Raw genomic sequence first — 21,933 nt, 5'->3', positions numbered from 1 at the left:
AGGTCCTCCTGCTGGAAGTCTTCCCAACAAATCTAAGCGCTCAGGGATTTCTATTTCTCTGGATACTTACTGACCTCACGGCCAGGCCTGCATGCTTTAGTGCAAAACCCTTGGGTTTTGCATATTTACTTGCCCAAGCCCAGTTTACCAGTCTGGAATCTCTGGCATGGCTTCTTCGTCTTCTCGCAGAGGGCCAGGCCCCTGAGAAAGGCTCAAGAATCTTCTGTTGATTCATCAATTCCGGTTAAGGCTCAAGATAGCCCTGGAGGTTCTTAACTGAAACAATTGGGTGGGTGCAGACCAGATTATTAACAGACTTACCTGCACAGTGACTTTTCGGTTCACTAATTTTCACAGCACTTGAGAAATTATAAAAATTTTGTGGACAACTTCTCCAACCTTTTTTATCCCAGAATAATGACTTTTCACCCCAAAACACACTAAATAATATGGTGTCGTTTGAATATTACAGTTTCAGGCAAAGACAGGTTGACCAGTTTCCCTGACACAATAGTTTGTATTCAGGGAACATTGAAGGAATGGAATGATTTTGAGAAGCAGGTCAAGTGTGGATGAACGTTTTGCTTTGTTTATGTGTGCCATGGAGGGGGTGTGGAGAGGCAGCATCTTCTACTACTCTTTAGTTCAGGGGTCAGTAAACTTTTTCTGTAAAGGGCCAGAGAGTAAATATTCCAAGCTTTGCAGGCCATAATGTCTATGTTGCAAAACTACTCAACTCTGACCTTGTAGCATGAAAGCAATCATACACCATATGTAAACAAATGGGCGTGACTTTGTTCCAATAAAACTTTATTTACAAAAATGGGTGGTGGGCCAGATTTGGTCCACCTGCCCTAGTTTGCAGACCCTTGTGTTCATCTTTTGTGAGCACTCATTTCTCTGTGCTTTGAACTTCTTTATTTTGCCCTAAAGGGTTTTTTTTTCTGTGCGACAACATTATTTTTAAGTGAAGTTTGAGTGCAAGATCATCATCATCTCCCAAAAGGATGAAAAATTAAGCCAAAAAATGGCACAGAATGAAGAATGCACCTTATAACGAATGATTCACTTGCAGCCTTTCCTCTACCAATTCCCACCAATCTCATCTTCCTTTATTCCTTTGATGAGTAAAATAAACCTTCATTACATTACATTATACAAACAAACAATTTATTTTCAACATCTTGAAAGTAGCTTATTACTTTTATAGACTTGTTTTCATTGTTCAATTAATACATTTTTCTATCTGCATTTGCATATCTTAGGGATGGAATGCATCATAATTTTCCTATTACAATTAATGGAAGTATTTTTTTTTTTTGGTTAATGGCTTTTTACTTAGCAGTTGAGTGTTCAGGGATGAATTCATGTCACTAAGTGATGGATAGTTGTTACTTCAGGGAAAGCCCCAATTGCCCTCACCTCTGGGGAAATTGCCAGTCCAAGGAGGGTGAAGGCTACTCCAGCTGGCAACCCATGGCCACCACTGCGTGTCAGTCTGGACCTGGAAAGATGTGAGGAGATTTGGGGAAGGAAGGGAAGGGGGAATAAGTGGGCCCTGGTGTTGTGCTGGTGTGGATGTCCTCTCCTCTGTGCACAGGGAGCTTTATCAAGCTGCAGACACAGCAGTGTATGGCAGGGATCCCCCTTGCTATCTATCCAGTTCCTGGTTTTCCTATGCCACCTGAGGCCAGTCCTTAGGTCTCAGTGTTCTCATTTGCAAAACAGAGATAAAAATACCTTTGTTATCAAGTATATAGGTTTCCCATCAGGTTAAAATGGGATATGAAAGTGCTGTGCCCGTGTGAAGTATCATTATCATTTGAGCATTCAGAAGGAATTAAGAGGCTGAAAAATCCTCATACGCCAGCATCTGAGGTTCCTGAAGGTGCTTTTTAAGAGCTAATGGCTAGTGCTAACTTGGATGATTTTGCTCCTATTTCTCCCTTCACTCTTATGGGCAAAGAACTGTAGATACTGGGGCTGCAGCATCGAACTTGATGACATGATTCCCAACCTCATGGAGCTCACAGTCTAAGAAGTATTATGGAGTCAAGTCCAAAAACTCTTGGGAGAATCCCATCCTAGGAGCCAAAGGTCTACTAGGATGTGTTATGGAACAACAGCAACCAAATAGCACCAACAGCCAATGAGCACATAATATCTACAACATACCATGATGTCATAATTTGGACAAAGGCTTATGCTTTTCTGACTCAGGGGCAACATGAAATGAGCAGAAAGTAAGGTAGGATGTGTTGTGGAATAAGTCTAAAACCTTGGGAGAATCCCATGCAAAGTGTCTAAGGTCTGATGGAAACAAGCCAGACGGGACCATGAACGTGTGGCCATGTTATACTGGGCTCATCAGTCTCTGCTGAGCTCTGGGGTGACTCTCAGGGCCACGGGCACAAGTTTTGCATGAGAAAAGTGCTCTACTGATTTCTAGATGTAGCTGAATCCTCCACCCCCACTCCCACTGTCCCATGACCTCCAGTCAAACAAAAACAGGTAGGTAGTAATTGTGTTGCCAATTAGTGATATTTATATCATTGGATAATAAAATCTATATCATTTCAATAGATTGGAATATCAGTTGCCCTTCCCCACGAAGAAAGCATATTTTCATAATTTAAATCGTTAGCATAACCAAAGAAATCAAAGACCCAGTCATTAATCGGTCTTTCCAGTGAAACCGATTGCCTTTGAATTCATCCTGGGGAATCTGCTGAAAGGGGTGATTTATGTAAACACAAAAACATACTAACCAATGGCTGCGTTGGTGGGACTTGGAGGACAAAATACACAGGTGCACTTTTCATCAAAACATGCAGGGAAAAAAATATTTTACCATGTCTTTTTGTGGGTGCTAATAAGCTTAATTTGAACACTTACCCATCTTTTGTACAATTCTTAGTACTACAGAGGAAGTGCTTTTTCTTCTTCCTTAAAAAAAAGTTCTAGTCCAAACCATCAGCCTCTGTAGGTTGTCTTAATTGCTACTTTGCACTGCACTGGACTATGACTCTGACTTTTGGCACATGCTGTCATACACAAAGTTCCTAAAATAAAATGCTCCAGGATATCCCAGGAACTCTTAGAAGGCTTTAAAAAGGGACTTGCACACTGAAAGAATATCTCTGATGAGGACAATTCAGGCAAGCAGAATGATTATTGCAAAAGAATTACGTGCTTCATTGAGACCTTGAAGTGGGTCCGGAGAATCCTCGCCACCTAACTTATCATGGTTTGGGGGAGTTTGACGAGAATCCAGTTTTGATAAAGACAATTATTTTTTCCTCCCCAAGTGACTATACATTTAAATAGCTAAAACATCTGTTCAGCAACATAATAAAACATGTACACTCGGAACGCCTGAGAGAAGAGCCTGCCAAACAATCGGTTGAGAGGGACTTTGCTGGGGGGAGAGCACCAAGATAAAGCAACCACTGTTTGTTTTGTCTGGTCAGGGGGAAAGCCAAGGCAACCAATATTTTGGGTTTCTTTTATTTCATTTGTGAAGAACTATTTGAGAAAGGGTAGCGAGGGCAGATTTCCTGACGGGAATTTTCTTAAGCTGTCCATTAGTAGAAGAGCAAGAGAACCTTGGATGTCAACGCCTAACAGACTCTTGAGACCAGCCACCAAACCACGAAAAGCAACTTTCTTCTTGCGTGGCCTCTGCGTCCTTCCTGATGGAGGCAGAAGCAGGGAGCAGCATGGAGACTGGAAAGACGGCCAACAGAGGCACTCGAATAGCCCTGGTCGTGTCCATTGGTGGCACCCTGGTGCTGGGCACGATCCTCTTTCTGGGTAAGTGGGGCGCTGGAGGCCAGGGAACTGGGTGGTTGCAGTGACGTTTCTTTGTGCTTTATTCTGGCAACCTTGACAGGATGCAGGTGGACGGCTGTTTGCTTGTGTTAGTAGGTGGTGCATCCTTAGTTTCTATTAAATATGCAGGTGGAAAGAAGCCTTTTCTTTAGGAGGCTAAATAAATAAACACACCCAAGTACCAAATGCATTAGTCCAGAATACTAAATGGGTGTAAAGTGGTTTCCGGTGGCTGGAGGATTTGGTTGCACCGGGCAAACATTATTTTATGCATTACATTTAGCAAAATGAGTGTTTATGAATTCATAGTCAGATACTTTCATTTGTTTTGTGAAGAGAGACTTTGCATTGTGATCAAAACCATGCTGGAGTTTCTTTCCCTTTGACTTTTGTCAATGTTTGCCTGAATGAATCATGAAATTTAACTCACAAAATACAAATCAGTCTGTAAAAATTCACCTTTAATGGTATTCTTCAATTCCTTTCTAGTACAGTGACTCTGGTGGGAGAAAATTTTAATTCTGCCTTTCTATTAGATTGAAAAATTAATATGAAGGAAAACAGAGGTTTTCCTCCCAAGATTTGAAAACATTGTGATTCAATTATTTTAATGACTTGGTGAGAATGATGTACCCAGAGAGTATATATGATGATAAAAGCATATTCCTATAAAAAAGAATAAAATTTCTTGAAAAGGGGAGAGGGACATTTTAAAATTTTAGATGTTTTGAACTCTTGACTATTACCCTTTGTATTTTTCTCATACAGCTTGTACTATTTCATTAGCTTGCAAGTGATGTAGGACCAAGCCCTATACTTAGGAGATTCTAGGTGCAGTTTGAAATGTAGCAAGCTTGGAAACATTCCTTGGCACATACAGGATGCAGGAGGCCATGTTTATCTTGGCAGGGAAAAACCAGTAATTAAACTTGAAAAGGGTTAGGGTTGTGTGGTTGAAAACTCTGCTAAAATGAGCAAACCATCTTTCCATGTTTTCTGTGGCTGAAGATTTAGGAAATTAGATGAGTTTGTTGCTTTCTGGTACAGCTAAACCTCCTACTCCTGCAACTGAATTTGCGGCTCCCGAAAACTGTTGTGAGATTTCTTGGTACTTGGGATTTAGGCAAGCGTCCTATCCTGACATTCAAAACTAGAGGAAAGATGATATGGGCATGCCAAGGGACTACATACTATGTGGGAAGTGACTACAAAGTTAGACTATTTGTGTTTTGCAAACACTCCCAAACTTAAAAATCTAAATGATTATTGTTTATGTAGAAATATGCACTCTTTTTAATGATGTTACTGCTGCTTGAAACTTTTTTTGAAATTCCACTGTTATTAGTACATTCTGAGGCTGTAAGATATTAGTTGGACTATTCTTTTTTTTTTTTTTTAATTTTTATTTATTCATTTATTTTTCCCCCAGAGCCCCAGTAGATAGTTGTATGTCATAGCTGCACATCCTTCTAGTTGCTGTATGTGGGACGCAGCCTCAGCATGGCCGGAGAAGCGGTGCGTCGGTGCGTGCCCGGGATCCGAACCCGGGCCGCCAGCAGCGGAGTGCACGCACTTAACCGCTAAGCCACGGGGCCGGCCCGAGTTGGACTATTCTTGATGGCAGCAAACCTTTGTTCTTCGAGAGAAGATGATTCTTTGGGATCAGCTCTAAAGTTTTTAGAGCACAGTACAGTTCATCAAGCCAGGCAATGCTATTATGGGTAAGGAGGCCTTACCCATATGAAATAGGAAAATAGAAAAAATAACTTTCCAATGTGCCCAATAACCTAGCTCTCACCATGAATCTTTAAGAGGATCTCTAATGATGTTATAGAATAAGGCCTCTCTACATCTTTGCTACTCAAAGTGTAGTCCACGGACCAGGAGCATCAGCATCACTTGGGAGCCTGAGCTCCACTCCAGACCTGCTGATTCAGAATCTGCATTTTCACAAGATCCCCAGGTGATTCATTTGCAAATTAAAGTTTGAGAAGCATTGCTTCAGGTGACCACATCCATTTGGGTGTATATATTCAGAGACATTTGCTTTAAAATAAACGCACACTCTCATATTAAAACATAAATGGTATTTTTGTCAAATGTCTCTGCACTATTTCAGGCTCCTCCCTTCTCCCCTTCCGTTTTCACTGACTAGTCCCCCAGGCTCTGCCACCCACCTCCACCCTGCACCTGGCAAAGTCCTTGTCTGAAAATCTCCTGGGACCTGTCAGGCAGTGCTCTTCACGACAATATTCTGGTTAAGGTCCTCTTCTCTTCCAGGTGCTTCTGGGTTGACTTGGTGGTATATTTTTCTGCCTGTCCACGTTTAGTCACTTGTCTGCAATTTCTAGCATTCCTCTCTACCTCTTCTTTGTATTTTAGGCTCTGGGGCAATCTCTTTTCTAAACCTTAGTCCTTCTACAGTAAGAGTGATTGCCACTGGCCTTGGGTGGTCTCAGAGAACCTAGAGCACTAGGATTTAAGACGTCAGGTGGAACTGTATGCCTACAGCTAGTTTATTTTAAAGCATCCTTTCTTCTCCTCCTCCTTCCCCCCACCCTTCCTCTCCACAATCGGTTTCTCAAATGCAATGGTTGGCAAACTTTTCCTGTAAAGGGCCAGATAGTAAATATTTCGGCTTTCTGGGCCATACTGTCTCTGTTATAGCTACTCAACTCTGTTGTAGCACAAAAGCAACCATAGACAATATGTACACAAATGGGCAGGGCTGTATTCTGATACAATTTGATTTCTGGACATTGAAATTTGAATTTCAGATCATTTTCATGTGTCACGAAGAGTTATTCTTATTATGACTTTTTTCCAACAATTAAAAGATGTAAAAACCATTCTTAGTTTGTGGGCTGTACAGAAACAAGTGGTGGACTGGACTTGGCCCGTGGGCTGTGCTGTGCTGACCCCCACTTTATGGTCATTCTCATGTTCTCCATCTGTGGATGACTCCACTGCATTCTGAGGTCATTTCTTTTTCTTTTTTTTTTTTTTAAGATTTTATTTATTTATTTATTTTCCCCCCAAAGCCCCAGTAGATAGTTGTATGTCGTAGTTGCACATCCTTCTAATTGCTGTATGTGGGACGCGGCCTCAGCATGGCCTGAGAAACGGTGCGTCGGTGCTCGCCCGGGATCGAACTCGGGCCGCCAGCAGCGGAGCGCGAGCACTTAACCGCTAAGCCACGGGGCCGGCCCCTCTGAGGTCATTTCTGCTGGTTATACAGAAATCTAAAATGAGAAACCAAACTTCTTTAAGTTTCTTTAAAAGCTCCTAACCAGTAAGAAGTAACATTTTCATTTTTTATATTAAAATTATTTTCTTTGTTGTCACTTTCATTCACTTACATCTTCACATTATCTGGGCTTGTTGACCCTTATTTATTTGCAGGATCTTAAGATTACCCCCTATGGATATAATGCTCTTCCTTGAGGAGTTGGGTCTGCCTGTGTCCCAATTAATTTAACTTAAACCTTCCTTTTACTCATCATCAGGTAAAGATATTTGATTTTAGTTCTGCTTCCTTAGAGGTTTTGGGTCAAGAACTATTTTCCAGAAAGGAATTCCTTAAAATTTTTTTTATTGACATATAATTAACATATAACATTATATTAGTTTCGGGTGTACAACATAATGATTCAATATTTTTGTGAAATGATTCAGTATATATTGTGAAATGATCACCACAATAAGTCTAGTTAACATCCATCACCACACATAGTTACATTCTGTTTTTGTGTGCTGGGAACTTTTAAGATCTACCCTCTTATCAATTTTCAAATATGTAATACAGTATTATTAATTATAATCACCATGCTGTATATTACATCCTCATGACCTATTTATTTTATAACTGGAAGTTTGTACCTTGAAAGGAGTAAGTTTTAACTATTTCATTATCTTTTTTCTAAAATAAAATAAGGCTAGTATCAAGAAGGTATTGTCCAGAATCATAAGAATATTATTTACAATAAAGTTTATTTTTCCATTATAAAAAATAACACATGCTCATTAAAGAACATCTGGCGGGCCGGCCCCATGGCTTAGCGGTTAAGTGTGCGCACTCCGCTACTGGTGGCCCGGGTTCAGATCCCAGGCGTGCACCGACGCACCGCTTCTCTGGCCATGCTGAGGCCGCATCCCACTTACAGCAACTAGAAGGATGTGACTATGACATACAACTATCTACTGGGGCTTTGGGGGGAAAAAAAGAAGGAGGAAGATTGGCAATAGATGTTAGCTCAGGGCTGGTCTTCCTCAGCAAAAAGAGGAGGATTAGCATGGATGTTAGCTCAGGGCTGATCTTCCTCAAAAAAAAAAAAAAAAAAGAACATTTGGCAAACATATAGAAGTAGACTGAAGGAAAATCTCCCCCATGGTTCTACCACCCAGGCATATCGAATTGTTCCATACCAATCTTTATGCTGCTCATATATATTTTTCCTAACTTTTTTTTTTTGCTTTTTAAAGAAATCAAAACACACCTTTTGCTAAGATAATTTTCTTAAAAATAGGACTGAGATACTTCACAAGCAGTTTTCTTGAATCTATAACGTAACACAAGTATAAAGGCTGTTTGGAGGATGGCAGTAGAGAAAAGAACAAAGAAAAAGCAGGCTCTTCTCAGAATGTGGGTTAATAAATAATACAAATCGCCACACTGGCAAGTGATGTACAGGTCTTCCATCTCTAGCAGAAATAAAGGTACCGCCATGCTTCCTGATCCTGCTTCTCGGTTGAGGAGGCCACAAAAGGTCTTGGCCCCTCTTCCCCACCATCCATCTCCCCATAGCCATATCTCCAAATGATTCCTTATTTCTGCTCACAGAGTCCAGCAATAATGAATTCCCCACAACTTCCTTGGCTACGAAGAATATTTTTGAAATCTCAACTCACATCTGCTAATGACCAGGTGCTACCTGGAGTTTACAAATAGGGCACCCTTCTGTACTCCTGCAGAAATCCATTTAGATAATGTTGCAGCCAGATGGGGGAAATTAAGCCATTGGTGAAAAGCTGCTTCCATCTCACAAGGGTTTTGTTTTGTTTTGTTTTGGTGGAAGTAGTTGGAAGCTTGGGCCACAAAGCTGCATCTGTCTGGTAACTAGGTTGGGCCTGGTGGGAGGAGGGTGTGTGGCGTATGGGCAGGCAGATAATGACTTCCTTGCTAGATGACTGAGTTATATACAGCATATTCTTACCCCCTCCTCTGTCTTTTGGGGCCATATCTGTATGGATGGTTTAGATAAGATACAGAATTTTAAATGCCACACATGCTAGCTTTCACTTTCCATTCTGGATTTGCTCCAAATGACGTAGTTTATGTTTCAATTTTCCCATCTCTAAAACAAGAATGTAATTGTAAACAAAAAGAGTGAAATTATGAGACTTAAACCACAGATAATCAGAGATGGAAGAGACTTCAGAGATCATCTAGCCCAGTGGTTCTCAAACTTGAGAGTGCCTCAGAATCCCCTGGAGGGCTTGTTAAAATGCAGAGGGCTGGGCCCACCCCAGAGTTTCTGATTCAGTAGGTCTGTGTTGGGGCTCAGGAATTTGCATTTCTAACAAGCTCTCAGGTGATGCGGCTGCCCCCAGACACCACTCTGAGAAAGTACTGGTCTAGTTGTGCCCACTCGTCTTATGTTCGAGAGAACCGAGTTTCAGAGCAACCAAGAGTCTCACCAAGGTTACTTAGCTAGTGACCAGAGTCTGGTTCTGTGATATGGAGCCAACCGGATTTTTGAATTCAGCGTCAATTCTGAGAAGGATGAACTGATACCAAATGTCTTGCGCATGTGTCTGACGGTGGGTTACCTGATGGTGGTCTGCTACCAGCCAGTCATTTCTTTATTTTGGTCTGTCTTTTTCAGTGAGTCAAGGTTTCTTAAGTCTCCAACCTAAACAGGAGTACTGCCTGAAGCCAGAATGCATCGAAGCTGGTAAGTCAGTTTCCCATCCTGTGTCAAGTTATAATTATGGTACCTTGGGAAGCGGAAGAGAAAACAGGTAGTATTTTTAGTATCCTGTCTGCTTGAGGTTTACCAAGTACGAAATGTAATTTTGATGAAATTTTAAGTTTATTTTCAAGTCTCGGTGTGAAGTCGCGGAGTATAGTTTTCCTGTTTTCTTTTTCCTTGCAAAAAACAGCTGTGTGGTACTCAAATCATTATAAGGAAATCTGGAAGGGGCTCGGAAGGCTGAATGGCCTCTCTTAAGACCAAAGACAGACACCATCGCCCTTCCTATGGCCTCAGCTGGATATAGATTCCTATTTATCTGAAGCAGTTTTTCTGTATCTTCTGGTCAGGTGGTCTGACCTGTCTGCATCTAAGGAGGGACCCTCTGTAAATGCATGCTTCCACTGTCACCTGGCATCCCTTTGGGTTCTTCTATTCCACATTACAAGTCATTTTTCTTGAAGCGACCAGGCCGTGTATCAGTGGGTACCCCAAAGCGAAGATGAGTGCTTAAAGTTGCCGCAGTTTTGCCATAGCTATTAGATTCCCTCCATAAACCAGGGTTAGGGCCTAGATTTGCGGGACCTAGATTCCAGCCCCCACTCCCATTCTTTAAGTGGGCAGGGACACTAATGTGTTTTCCAAAGGGAAAGACATAGGCAAAGTTAAGCACATGGCCCTTTCACTTTCCTCTTGGCCTTAAGAGATTAATGAATGAATTCACCAAATATTTATTGCACTACAGGCACCGAGTTAGGTTTTGGGAATACAGCAGTGAAGTAAAATGACCAGGTAAAGGAAGAAAGACAAACACACAAGGCAATCAATGCACAAGAAAAATATCAGCTGGTGGTACATGTTATGTAGAAAATGAAAATATTAAAATAGAATAATGTGATGGCAAGTGACAGGATGGCTAGGTTGATTGAGGAAATGACGTTGAAGTGACCCTGAATGATGAGAAGGGATGTGCTGTGTGAAGGCGGAGGAAAGGGTTTTCCAGGTGGGGGGAACAGCTCAGGCAAAGGTCCCGTAGAGGAAAGAGCTTGGCGGACTTGAGGAATGGGAAGAGCTTGCTGGGTAAGGGGCAGAGCGCAGGTGATGAGAGTCAGTGAGGAACCTAGGTGCCAGGGAGTTTGGGGTTTTCCTAAGTGTGCTCAAAAGCCTCTGGAGGGTTTTAAGAAAGAGAGAGACATGATCTTATTAGCATTTAAAAAGATCTCTTTGTGGGGAGCTAGACTCAGGGGAGTCTTTCTGGGTGGAGAAGAGACCATGGGGAGCAAGAAGGGAATAAGTCGCTCAGGAAGGAGGTTATTTTGGTAAGCCAGGTGAGAGGTGATGGACGCTGTCTTGAATTCGAGAGATGGAAATGGAGACTAGAGGGTTTAGGAGACAGAGGGCTTGCTGAAGGCTTTGATGTGGGCTGTGAGACAATGCAGAGAACCAAGGATGGTGCTTAGATTTTTCGCGGTGGTTGGGTGGTGGCATTTATTGAGCCGGGAAAGACTTAGGTGAAAGAGCTTTTAAACTCTGAGGCCTTATACAAAGGCAATGGGTAAGATAATTATGTTATTAGAGATCATTTTTGTCCCATCCTTAAGTGATCTATATATTTTTTTAACCAGGCGATGTGTTAAGTGACTTACACATGCCATTTCATAAAATCTACATAAGAACCCCATGAAGTCGATGCTATCACCAGGCCCAATTACAGATGAGGAAATGCAGGCTTCTAGAAACGAAATAACTTGCCTGGGGTCACATCCTGTGTTAGCAGCAGGGCTGGGCTTCAAGCTCATGTTTGGCTCCTCTCTATCTGTGCCATGAGGCCATGCCAGGTAACTCTTTGACCCTGGTCCTGTCTTGCCCTTTTTTCATAACCCTAGACCTACTAGAGTCTAGGGATTAGACAACACTTTCAGTTTCTTGATCTCGTCCCTGTGAGGGTGAGAAAGATTCGGGAGTTCCCGGGTCCTTTCCTGTTCCCAGCTTTAGCAGGTGACCTAGGGTTTTCGCCTGTGGTGAGGATGACCTAGAGTAGGGTGGGGCACCAGGTGGGACGATCAGAGGACAGGTTTTAGAGTTTGTCACCTTGTGCTTTTGTTGTGGTAGGGTTTTTGCAGATGCGCGAAATTGAAATTTTTGAACTCAAATTTTCAATTTGGGTTTGGTCCACTTTTTGTACAGAGGGCCACTTTGTTAGTTTTGTCTCTTTATTACGAATCACAATCATGCAAGAGTAAAACTTACAGAATGACATTTGATAATGTCGCCTCCTGCCAGCTAGTGTGCTTTGCCTTGCTGTCTTTAATTTTCACATCGGCGAATGGCTAATATTGAAAAAAATATTTTTGCTGTGTCTGTAGCGAAAGGCTCACCAAGGCCACAATCCTCTTTAGTGTAACATGAACCTCACTATGCTCAGGGGTCTGCAAGACAGCTGTTGAGTACACACCGCAGAATTATGGCCAAGGGAAGGTCTTGAACAAGAAGCCACGTGCGTGCGTGGGCGCCGCGTGCGTTGCAGAGGAAGGAAGTATTTCGTCGCCTTCTGGACCTTTTCTGAGCAGGTGCCAACCGTTTGTGAGATGCCTTCTCTCCATAACTCTCCTTTCCTCCTCGTGTCTATTTCCTTCTATCCTAGTCCCTCTTTCCAAATGAGAGGTGGAAAAAGAATACAAAGAAACAGGGAAAAGAGATGCTAATGATAGTAGATAAGGGCAGAAAGGCTGACTTGAGATTGAAGCATGATCTGACTACTTATAAGGCCCGTGATCCTGGGCTAAATAAATAACCATCTGAAGCCTCAGTTTCACCATCTATAAAATGGGAATAACAGTTTTTACTTATCATACTAGTTGTGAGAATAGAAGAAAATAACAATAGTGGTAGTAGTAATAATCCAGGTCCACAATGCCCAATCCTTAACCCCAAACCCAGAGAGCATCGTAACTCTCAGTTGGCAAGACTGGACCCAACATCCATTCCTGTGGAAGCATAAGTGGTACATAATTCACGTGAGGCTGTTTTAGACTCTGTTTATCCCACTTCTAAGAGTATGCATGTATTCTCTATAGTGTTAGTAATGTGCTTGCTTCAGGAGTGCCACTCTAGACATTGCTGGAGGTATTATATAATCTGTGGTATATGCACTGTGTTACTTTTCTAGAATCTGAAAATCTATGAGCTCTGTAACGTATCTGGCCTCAAGAGTTTCAGATAAGTGTTTGTGGAATTGTAATAGCAAAAATTTATATGTATGGTTGCCAGAATTAACTACATACATACATTGAGGATGCTCAGTTAAATGTAAATTGCATATATGCAATGACTGCTGTTTTTGTGTGTGTCCCATGCAATATTTGGTATGTACTTATACTATAACAGTATTCAGATTTCAAATTCAAATTTCACTAGGCATCCTGTATTTTATCTGGCAACCGTATTTATTTGGCAATGTGCCTGACACTGTTCGAAGCACTTTACATGTATTTATTGGTTTAATTTTCATGAAAATCCTATGAGGTGCTATTATTATCCCTATTTTACACGTGAGGAAACTAAGACACAGAGAGGTTAAGTAACCTGCCTGAGGTTACATAGCTATTCCATGGTATTGCTGGCATTCAAACCCAGGTGGTCTGGCTCCAGAGTCTGTCATGAGGCTATACTGCCTGAAAAGGGCTTAGCAGAGTTCCTGGCACAGAGGAAAGGCTCACTGTTAATGATTTTATTATTATTATTACCACCACCCCCCTCTCCCTTGAGCCCTGATTCAACTTAAAAACTCAGGCTGGTGGGCCGACCCGGTGGCTTAGAGGTTAAGTGCCTGTGCTCTGCTACTGGCAGCCCGGGTTCGGATCCCGGGCACGCACCAACGCACCGCTTCTCCGGCCATGCTGAGGCGGTGTCCCACAGACAGCAACTAGAAGGATGTGCAACTATGACATACAACTATCTACTGGGGCTTTGGGGGAAAAAAAAGGAGGAGGATTGGCAATAGATGTTAGCTCAGAGCCGGTCTTCCTCAGCAAAAAAAAGAGGAGGATTAGCACGGATGTTAGCTCAGGGCTGATCTTCCTCACAAAAAAAAAACTCAGGCTGGTAATACAGGGTGGTGCCTCCACCTCCACTACATAAACAGCGGCTGGAGACCGGATAACGATTGACCTTAAATGCAATGACTTGAGGGAACACGTAGCCTGGCGTTTCACAGGTTTCTTTCATCATCATGTTTCTTTTAGTAAAACAAGACACTCTGGGTTTTCTCTTTGGAGCTGAGTAGGGGGAAAGGAGTTTTGGTGTCTTGACAACTATGGTCCCTTGCAGTATGAAGTCACAGTTCCGCTGTAGAAAGTGTATCCCTGTGCCCAGCTGTGAATCGTGAATGATGGATTGGGAGCCTGAAGCTAGAATTTTCCCACTCAGCGGGCTCAGTTCCAAATTCAGTGTGAGTGAAGTATTCCCCCACTTAACATCAGAGCTGAGGTCAGAGCTGATCTTGCAGTTTTCTAGGTACCTGCAAGAAGACTGAGGAGATGGACAGGATACATTTGAGAGTTGGGGGCAGGAGGAGGTTTGGGAAGGCGGCCAGAAAACAGTGTGCTTATGTGAATAAAAATGTGTGTGAGGGTTCCTCTGTGTGACTGTAACTATTGTGTGGGACTGCAACTTGTCTGATCCATGTCCCTGAGGTGTCACATAGCAGATTCCTTCTGTGGCTGCACAGCCAGAAATAACTATAAATACAAACTGAAATGAAGATTTTGTGTGTCCTAGCATATTTGCATATTAAATATTAATGATAAAATAGTAGCAGTAAATAAAAATGTGATTGGAGACAACTGAATTTATTCTGAAAGATGAAAATAGTAACCCAATTTTAAATTTATCAAACTTTTAAGCCAATTTTTTGCTTTGATTGTTTTTTTTGGGGGGGAGGAGGTTTGAAAATGGTGGGGATTTTGAAGTCCTATAGAAATTAGGATGTTTGTATATTATTCATCGAGGACAAAAAGCTGTTTGAAATTTTCATAGAAAGTGTAGGCTAGAGGAATATATATCCTTATTTTAAACCTAGAAGAACCACACATGTAACCAAACTGTAATATGCATATCTAAATTTATGCAGATTATACTTTTTTTGGCAATTAATTCATATTTAGCTAAAAACTCATTTGAGTTTTCATTACTTCAAACAGAAATGTATTCTGGCATTAATTAAAGTGTGAAAATTACCCAGAATGTCATCTTTCCAATGTCATTAAAAATACTGGTTGCCTTTTTTTTTTTTAAATCAATTGATGCATATCATTGCGCTAGAGTGGTAGCCAGCAATTGTGTGACGGTTGGAAGAGAGTTGGAGTTCAATATTAGGAATTTTGGAAACTTCTCATTTTGTAATGAAAGATTTTTTTTTTTAAAGCTCATGGATATAGATTTAAGTATGTACAAATTTCCTACCTATTGACTGTCTTTCATATGTAATAGTGTGTGGGCTTACAAAAGAGGAAAAAATGGTAGATAAGTCTAGTGTGTCATGTCCTTACAATTATTAACTTAATAATTTAACTTACACAAATACTCAGTTCTGCCCCTAGACATGGGCAAGTGTGGTTCTTGCCCTGGGACCCACATTTAGAACACCTCACTGTGCCCTCCTCTGGCCATGCCTTTCCCCTAGTTAAGGAGGCTGTGAGGCCAAGTCAGGAGCCCTCTCCTACAACCCAGAATTCCCTGCTAGACGGCCCAAGCCTCCTGTCAGGGCCTGTGTGGGTCCCTTTTAGGGCTTTCTACCTCTGAGTGCTGTACTGAATGCCAAGGGGCTCAAGGATTCATACCTGGCCTTCCAGGTCTTTATGAAGGTATATTGTAAATATATCTTTTAAATATTTAGGTTATGGCATGTGGGCCTTGGTTTCAGTTAGCCTTTGCTGTGTGGAGCAAACTCCCCCAAAGGTTAGAGGCCTGAAACAAGAGTGATTAGTATTTCTCATGATTCTATGTGTTCGGGAGGGATTTCTCTGCTGATATTGCCTAGGCTCGTTCATATAGCTGCATTCAGCTGGACAGTCGCCTGGCCTGGAAGGTCCATGATGGACTCAGTTACATGTCTGGCAGTTGGTGCTGGCTTGGTTCTTGTCCGTGTGGCCTTACTTCCTCTAGGAGGCTTCTTCAAAGGGCAGTCTCAGAGCTCCATTCAAAGGGAGTTAACACGGAAGGTGCAAGGCCTCATAAGGCCTAGCTTTGAAACTCACAAGAAGTCACTCTGCCACGTTCTGTTGGTCAAAGCGAGTCGCAAAGCCAGCCCAGATTCAAGGCAGGAAACATAGATCCTCCCTGTTTTTATCCTCCCCCACTGCTTGATGGGAAGAGTGGCAAAGTCACCTTGCAGAAAGACGAGAGGGATGGAAGGAATTGTCGCATGCATCTTTACAAACAATTTACCATACACTCCATTTGTATTTCTGTGCCATGCCCCACAGATGTTAGGGGCAGTCCTGTAAAAAACAGCAACAATAATACCTCCAAACTTTTATCCACTAACTCTGAATGCAATAAATTAATAGAGTGAAGTTAATTCTAGGAGTCATTTAAGGGGAAATATAAAAGCCGAGGCTTGGGAACTGATTGTATGAAATTAATTTGGAAGAGAACAGTACACAGTGTTCAGTGCTTGTTGTTAATCCTGTGACTTTCTTTTTAAATAGCCGCTGCCATCTTGAGTAAAGTAAATCTGTCTGTGGACCCTTGTGATAATTTCTTCCGGTTCGCCTGTGATGGCTGGATCAACAATAATCCAATTCCTGAAGATATGCCAAGCTATGGGGTTTATCCTTGGCTGAGACATAATGTTGACCTCAAGTTGAAGGGTAAGTTTCTGCTGGGGTTTGGTGATGCACTTTACAGAGAGCAATATTTGACAAGAAAAAGATAGTTTTGGATTTGAAACATGACTGCTCGCTTTTTAACTATACTAAATTCATTTCCAAGATTTTTTAAAATGGAAGATTGAAAGGAAAGTTGTGGAATTCGTCTCCCAGATCTCAGTGCAAGCCTAGCATAGGTCATTATGTTCACATTTGATAATAGTAAGTTCTGCCAAAGGATAAATAGCATTTGATTGAGACTGGGAGCAAAGGAGTAGTTAATGAAAATTATGTTATCAATATACTTATTTGTCTCTTGTGTTTAGAGCAGACTTCGTCACTGGGTCATTGTGTCCTGGATTTTCATGGCTTACAAAATGTACTTAACACCTCATCGTCTTTTGACATCATTTTTGAGAACTCTGGATGACCTTGTGTTTGTCATATTTTTCCTGTTAACTTCTAAGTTGGCTCTGGGGAGACTGTCTTTTCTCCCACGTCCTCTCTAGCAACGACAAGCTCACACATACATACAAACATGTGCATGCACAAACTCTTCAAAAGTTGGAAATGTCTTTTACCAGAGGATCTTCTGTTTGCATTGGATCTAATTTTTATGCTGAGCTATTGGAGAAAGCCACTTCAGGAGGGAAGTAGGGAGATTTCAAGGCCAGATAAGGTAGTAATTGTTTTGAGGAGGCGAAAATAGTATGTGTGTTTTTCTCTTTGATAACTGTGAGTTATGCCATATAACTGGTGTTCAGTAACACCTACAAAGAATTTCTGAGAAGTTATAAGAATCATCATTTTTCTTTCTTCCCCATCTCCATTTCCTCAAGATTTTAAGTACATGAAAATGAAATATGTATCAATTTATATATACATTATAACAACTGAAACTATTGGCAAAATAATTAGATACCTATTGACAATTGTAAGGAAAAATGTGTTTAAATTTCGCAATTAGATATAAATCATATGGACTTATATTTTCTACTAGGAGGCCCAAACTTAGTCTTCATAAATTATAACTTATAAATGAGAATTTTCAAAAATATCAGAGTTTTCCCCTAACCCAACAGGTGAGATTCCTGTACTATAGAACCATAAATAAGATCTTGAGGAATGAATTTACTAATACTTATTTCCCTGTAAGATATTAACTCATGTTGGTCCTTCACCTACCGTTCTTGCCTATTTTCTCTTTCCTTTCTCTGGCTTCTTTTCTTCCTAGAGAGAGAGATGTGCACATGCGTGCGTGCACACACACACATAATCATGCACGCAGAAATATCACTGAAGGATAAGAAAAAGACAAGATTTCCAGATAGATGCTCCTTTTATATTAGTTATAGTCAAAAGATTCGTATCTTCAGAGCATGAAGCAGTTACAGTAATTTAAAGAACTTTCTGGGGATGTCATTGTAAAAATTAAAATCAGTATTGATGTGCTTTGAGAAGGATACTGTATACGGACTCCTCCAAAATTCATAGAAATAAGAGTAAATTGTTCAGAGCAGCACAGGGGTTTTTTGTTTGCTTGCTTCTTTTAAAAAATGAAAAATTTTTATTTCCAAGTTCAGTTGGGACAATAAAAAAAGAGCAAAAACAACATGCAAAAAATAAAAAGAAAGTCACCCATAAATCCACCCCTAGAAATAACTGCTAATGAAGCAATTGAGTATTTATCTTTCCAGGTGTTTTTGCATGTATGGGTGCATATGCGTAACCTCGTACACACACTCATATATTTAAAAAATTAGCTGATATTATGCATACTACTCTGTCACCTGCTTTAAAAACTGATGTATTTCTCGTAGACATGGATTATGTCAGGGGATATCTTTTCTTATTATAAATAACATTATAATAAATATCCATGTGTACACATCTTTATCTCCTTATCTAAATGTGTCCTTAGGATAAATTCCCAGAAACGGAATTGTTATGTTGAAAGAGTATTCACAGTTTAATTTTTGATGCATACAGCAGAATCACCCTTTAGAAAGTTATTTCTAGGTCTTTATATATTTTGTTGCTGTTTTGAATGGTAACTTTTCTCCATCAACTGTTTTCTTGTGGTATAAAGTAGGAGTCAGCAAACTATGGCCCGTGGGCCAATTCCAGCCCACTGCCTGCTTTTGCAAATGAAGTTGTATTGGATGACAGCCACACTCATCCATTTTTGTGTTATCAATGGCTGCTTTTGTGCTACAGTGGCAGAGTTGAATAGTTGCTACAGAGACCGTGTGGCCTAGAGAGCCTCAAGTATTTACTCTCTGACCCTTACAGAAAAAGTTTGCCAACTCTTGATGCCTGGTGTAAAGCTTTGATATATCTATATAAGATCTGATTAGAACTGTCTTATTAATTAATAGCCTTTTGGTGGCTTCTTTGGGGTTGTTTTAGAGAGGTAATTATAAAATTAAGAAACAATAATAATTTTTGCCTCTCTTTTCCTTTTACTATATTGGTTAGAGCCTCCAGAACAGTGTTGAATAACAGCAAGGATAATGGGTATAATTTTCTTATTCCTGGCTTGGGTGGTAAAGCCTCCAGTATTTCCTCCCAATATATTTTTTTCTTTGTTGCTAATAGGTATTCTTGATTGTGTTCTGTTATTCTTAGTTCACAAAAAGGCATTGCTCAAGAAAAGTGTCTCTTCACTTTTTATCGAGACTCAGATGGAGTATCTCTTTTTTTTTAAATTTTTATTTATTTATTTTTCCCCCAAAGCCCCAGTAGATAGTTGTATGTCATAGTCGCACATCCTTCTAGTTGCTGTATGTGGGACGCAACCTCAGCATGGCAGGAGAAGCGGTGCGTTGGTGCGCACCCGGAATCCGAACCCAGGCCGCCAGTAGCGGAGTGCGTGCACTTAACCACTAAGCCACGGGGCCGGCCCTGGAGCATCTCTTATAACTTCTCTAGATTTTCCCATGCTGAACTAACTTTATAATCTTGAAATAAATTCTACCTATGAATGGTTTATTATTTTCTTTTAAGACATTGATAGAATTGAATAAGCTAGTATTTTGTTTCATACATTTGTGTCTATATTTATGGTTCACATTGCTCCATGGATTTTTGTCTGCTAGGTTTGTCAACTCCTGTTATTAAGGTTGTGCTGGCCTTATGAAACAAAATGGGAGGCTTCCCATATAATTCTCTGCTCTGGGAAAGACACAACCCATTAAATCCCAAGTTATTCTGTGATAAGCACTCTAAAGGATGAATTCAAAAATTGATTATGGGGCTCTTGCTTCAAGTACCAAGAGGGAGAGCACAAGAAGGAGAGAAATGGTGGAGTAGGGTCTCTTTTAAATTAGTGTTATCTTTTTTTTTTTTTTTGTGAGGAAGATCAGCCTGAGCTAACATCCGTGCTAATCCTCCTCTTTTTGCTGAGGAAGACCGGCTCTGAGCTAACATCTATTGCCAATCCTCCTCCTTTTTTTCCCAAAGCCCCAGTAGATACTTGTATGTCATAGTTGCACATCCTTCTAGTTGCTGTATGTGGGATGCGGCCTCAGCATGGCCGGAGAAGCGGTGTGTCGGTGCATGCCCGGGATCCAAACCCGGGCCGCCAGCAGCGGAGCGCACGCACTTAACCGCTAAGCCACGGGGCCAGCCCCTAAATTAGTATTATTTTGTACCAGATGTTATGTGTTTGAAATATAAAAATATGTATTCTTTAAACTTTTTAATTTTGAGGTAACTCAAACTTACAGAAAAGTTGAAAGAATAGCACTAGGAACTCCCATATACCCTTTACCCAGATTCCCTGATTGTTACCATTTTGCTACATTTGCTTTATCATATTATTCTTTCATTCTGTCTATAAATGTATAGATATTCTCATTCTCTGTCTGTATCTGTACATTTATACATATAAATAGAAAATAATATATCTATACATGTATAGATATTGATATACAGATAGATTTGTAGATATTTTTCTGAACTCTCCAAGTATGTTGCACACCATTAGATATTCTTGAATTGTATAAATAGAGCTTTTCAAATATCAGATGTGCTTACAGTCTTATTTTTTAATCACTAGATCTGTAAACTCTATCTATATCTTTTTATATATTCTATATCTATCTATGTATCTACGTATCTCTCAGTCTATCTACCTATCCATCCAACCATCCAGGTAATACAAGCTCATCGTAGACCAACTATAAATGAATAACAAGAAGAAACACACTTCAAATCCCACCACCTAGTGATAACATATAACATAACATATAAATGCAAGTATACATATAAAATTATATGTATATCTCAAAAGGGATCATATAATATATTCTATTTTTATAATCTACCCTGTTTACTTGACATGTTAACATCTTTTCTTGTCAATAAAAATAGATCTATACCGTCATTTGCCATGACTGCTTTGTATGGATATACTACAATTTATGTAATCAATTTCTATGTTGCCATTTAGGTTGTTTCCAGATTTTTTCCTCGTTGTAAGCCACTCAGAGCATGAGTTTTGAAGTCACAGAGCTGGATTTGAATCCTAGTTCCCTTTCATTTCTCCTCTGTGTCACTTTTGGCCAATGACTTATCTCACCTAGCTCAGTTTTCTTCGTTTTCAAATGGAGATAAGAATACCCATTTCATAGGGTTTGTGAGGACTAAAGGAGATGACTCGTATAAATTACCCAGTCCAGTTCCTGGTGTATAGCAGGCCCTCGATAGATATTTGTCCTTTGCTCCTCCATTTTGTCTCAAAGAGAGTTCTAAGGCTCATGAAGTAATGTCTATCAAATGCTTTAAGGTTTATTCTGGGCTTATCCTTTGTAAATATCATGTGCTTTCAAAAATATTGAACACTGTCTAGATATTTTTCCTCACCCTTAATAAAAAGAGAGAACATCCAAAAATAAAATCCAATACTACCAATCAAAAGAATACCATTTTCTTATGGCTGATAGAGAACACACAGATACGGCTGTCCAATTTGTGAGGTAAAATGGATTTGACAGACCTGGCTGATGAAAAATTGCCCTCTATTGAAGTCAGCAACCTGGCTTCATAAAATTTTTCTTTAAATGGCATATAAGACTCAGATTTCTACTTGGAAAATAAAATTATTTCTTGTTCTCTCTGAGAAGCAGGTTTTTTTTTTTTAAAAGGCTGAATGTAGTCATGTGTTTGAGTGTCTTAAAATTTCCTTCCTACAAAACCTCCCAAATTTGTCTTCCTGTGACCGTGAAGATGACACAGCGTGCATTGCTTATGAACGAGCA

The 21,933-nt window shown here is 40.4% G+C and overlaps 1 protein-coding gene across 3 annotated transcripts in view; it reads left to right on the top strand.

The window, feature by feature from the left end:
• The first annotated feature begins 3,695 nt into the window (after positions 1–3,695).
• PHEX (phosphate regulating endopeptidase X-linked) overlaps positions 3,696–21,933 on the top strand; it is a 185,864-nt gene continuing 167,626 nt past the window's right edge. For all 3 annotated transcript variants that reach the window (XM_004435197.3, XM_087427444.1, XM_087427445.1), the window contains exons 1-3: positions 3,696–3,813; positions 9,717–9,785; positions 16,514–16,675. In XM_004435197.3, coding sequence (XP_004435254.2) covers positions 3,696–3,813; positions 9,717–9,785; positions 16,514–16,675 — 349 coding nt within the window. The remainder of the gene's footprint in view (positions 3,814–9,716; positions 9,786–16,513; positions 16,676–21,933) is intronic.

The sequence above is a fragment of the Ceratotherium simum genome, chromosome X, assembly GCF_057802395.1.
Source record: "Ceratotherium simum simum isolate JZ-2026a chromosome X, ASM5780239v1, whole genome shotgun sequence".
In the NCBI taxonomy this organism is placed as follows: domain Eukaryota; kingdom Metazoa; phylum Chordata; class Mammalia; order Perissodactyla; family Rhinocerotidae; genus Ceratotherium; species Ceratotherium simum.
Note: the sequence above shows the minus strand (reverse complement) of the source record. Positions and strands in the feature narration are given on the sequence as shown.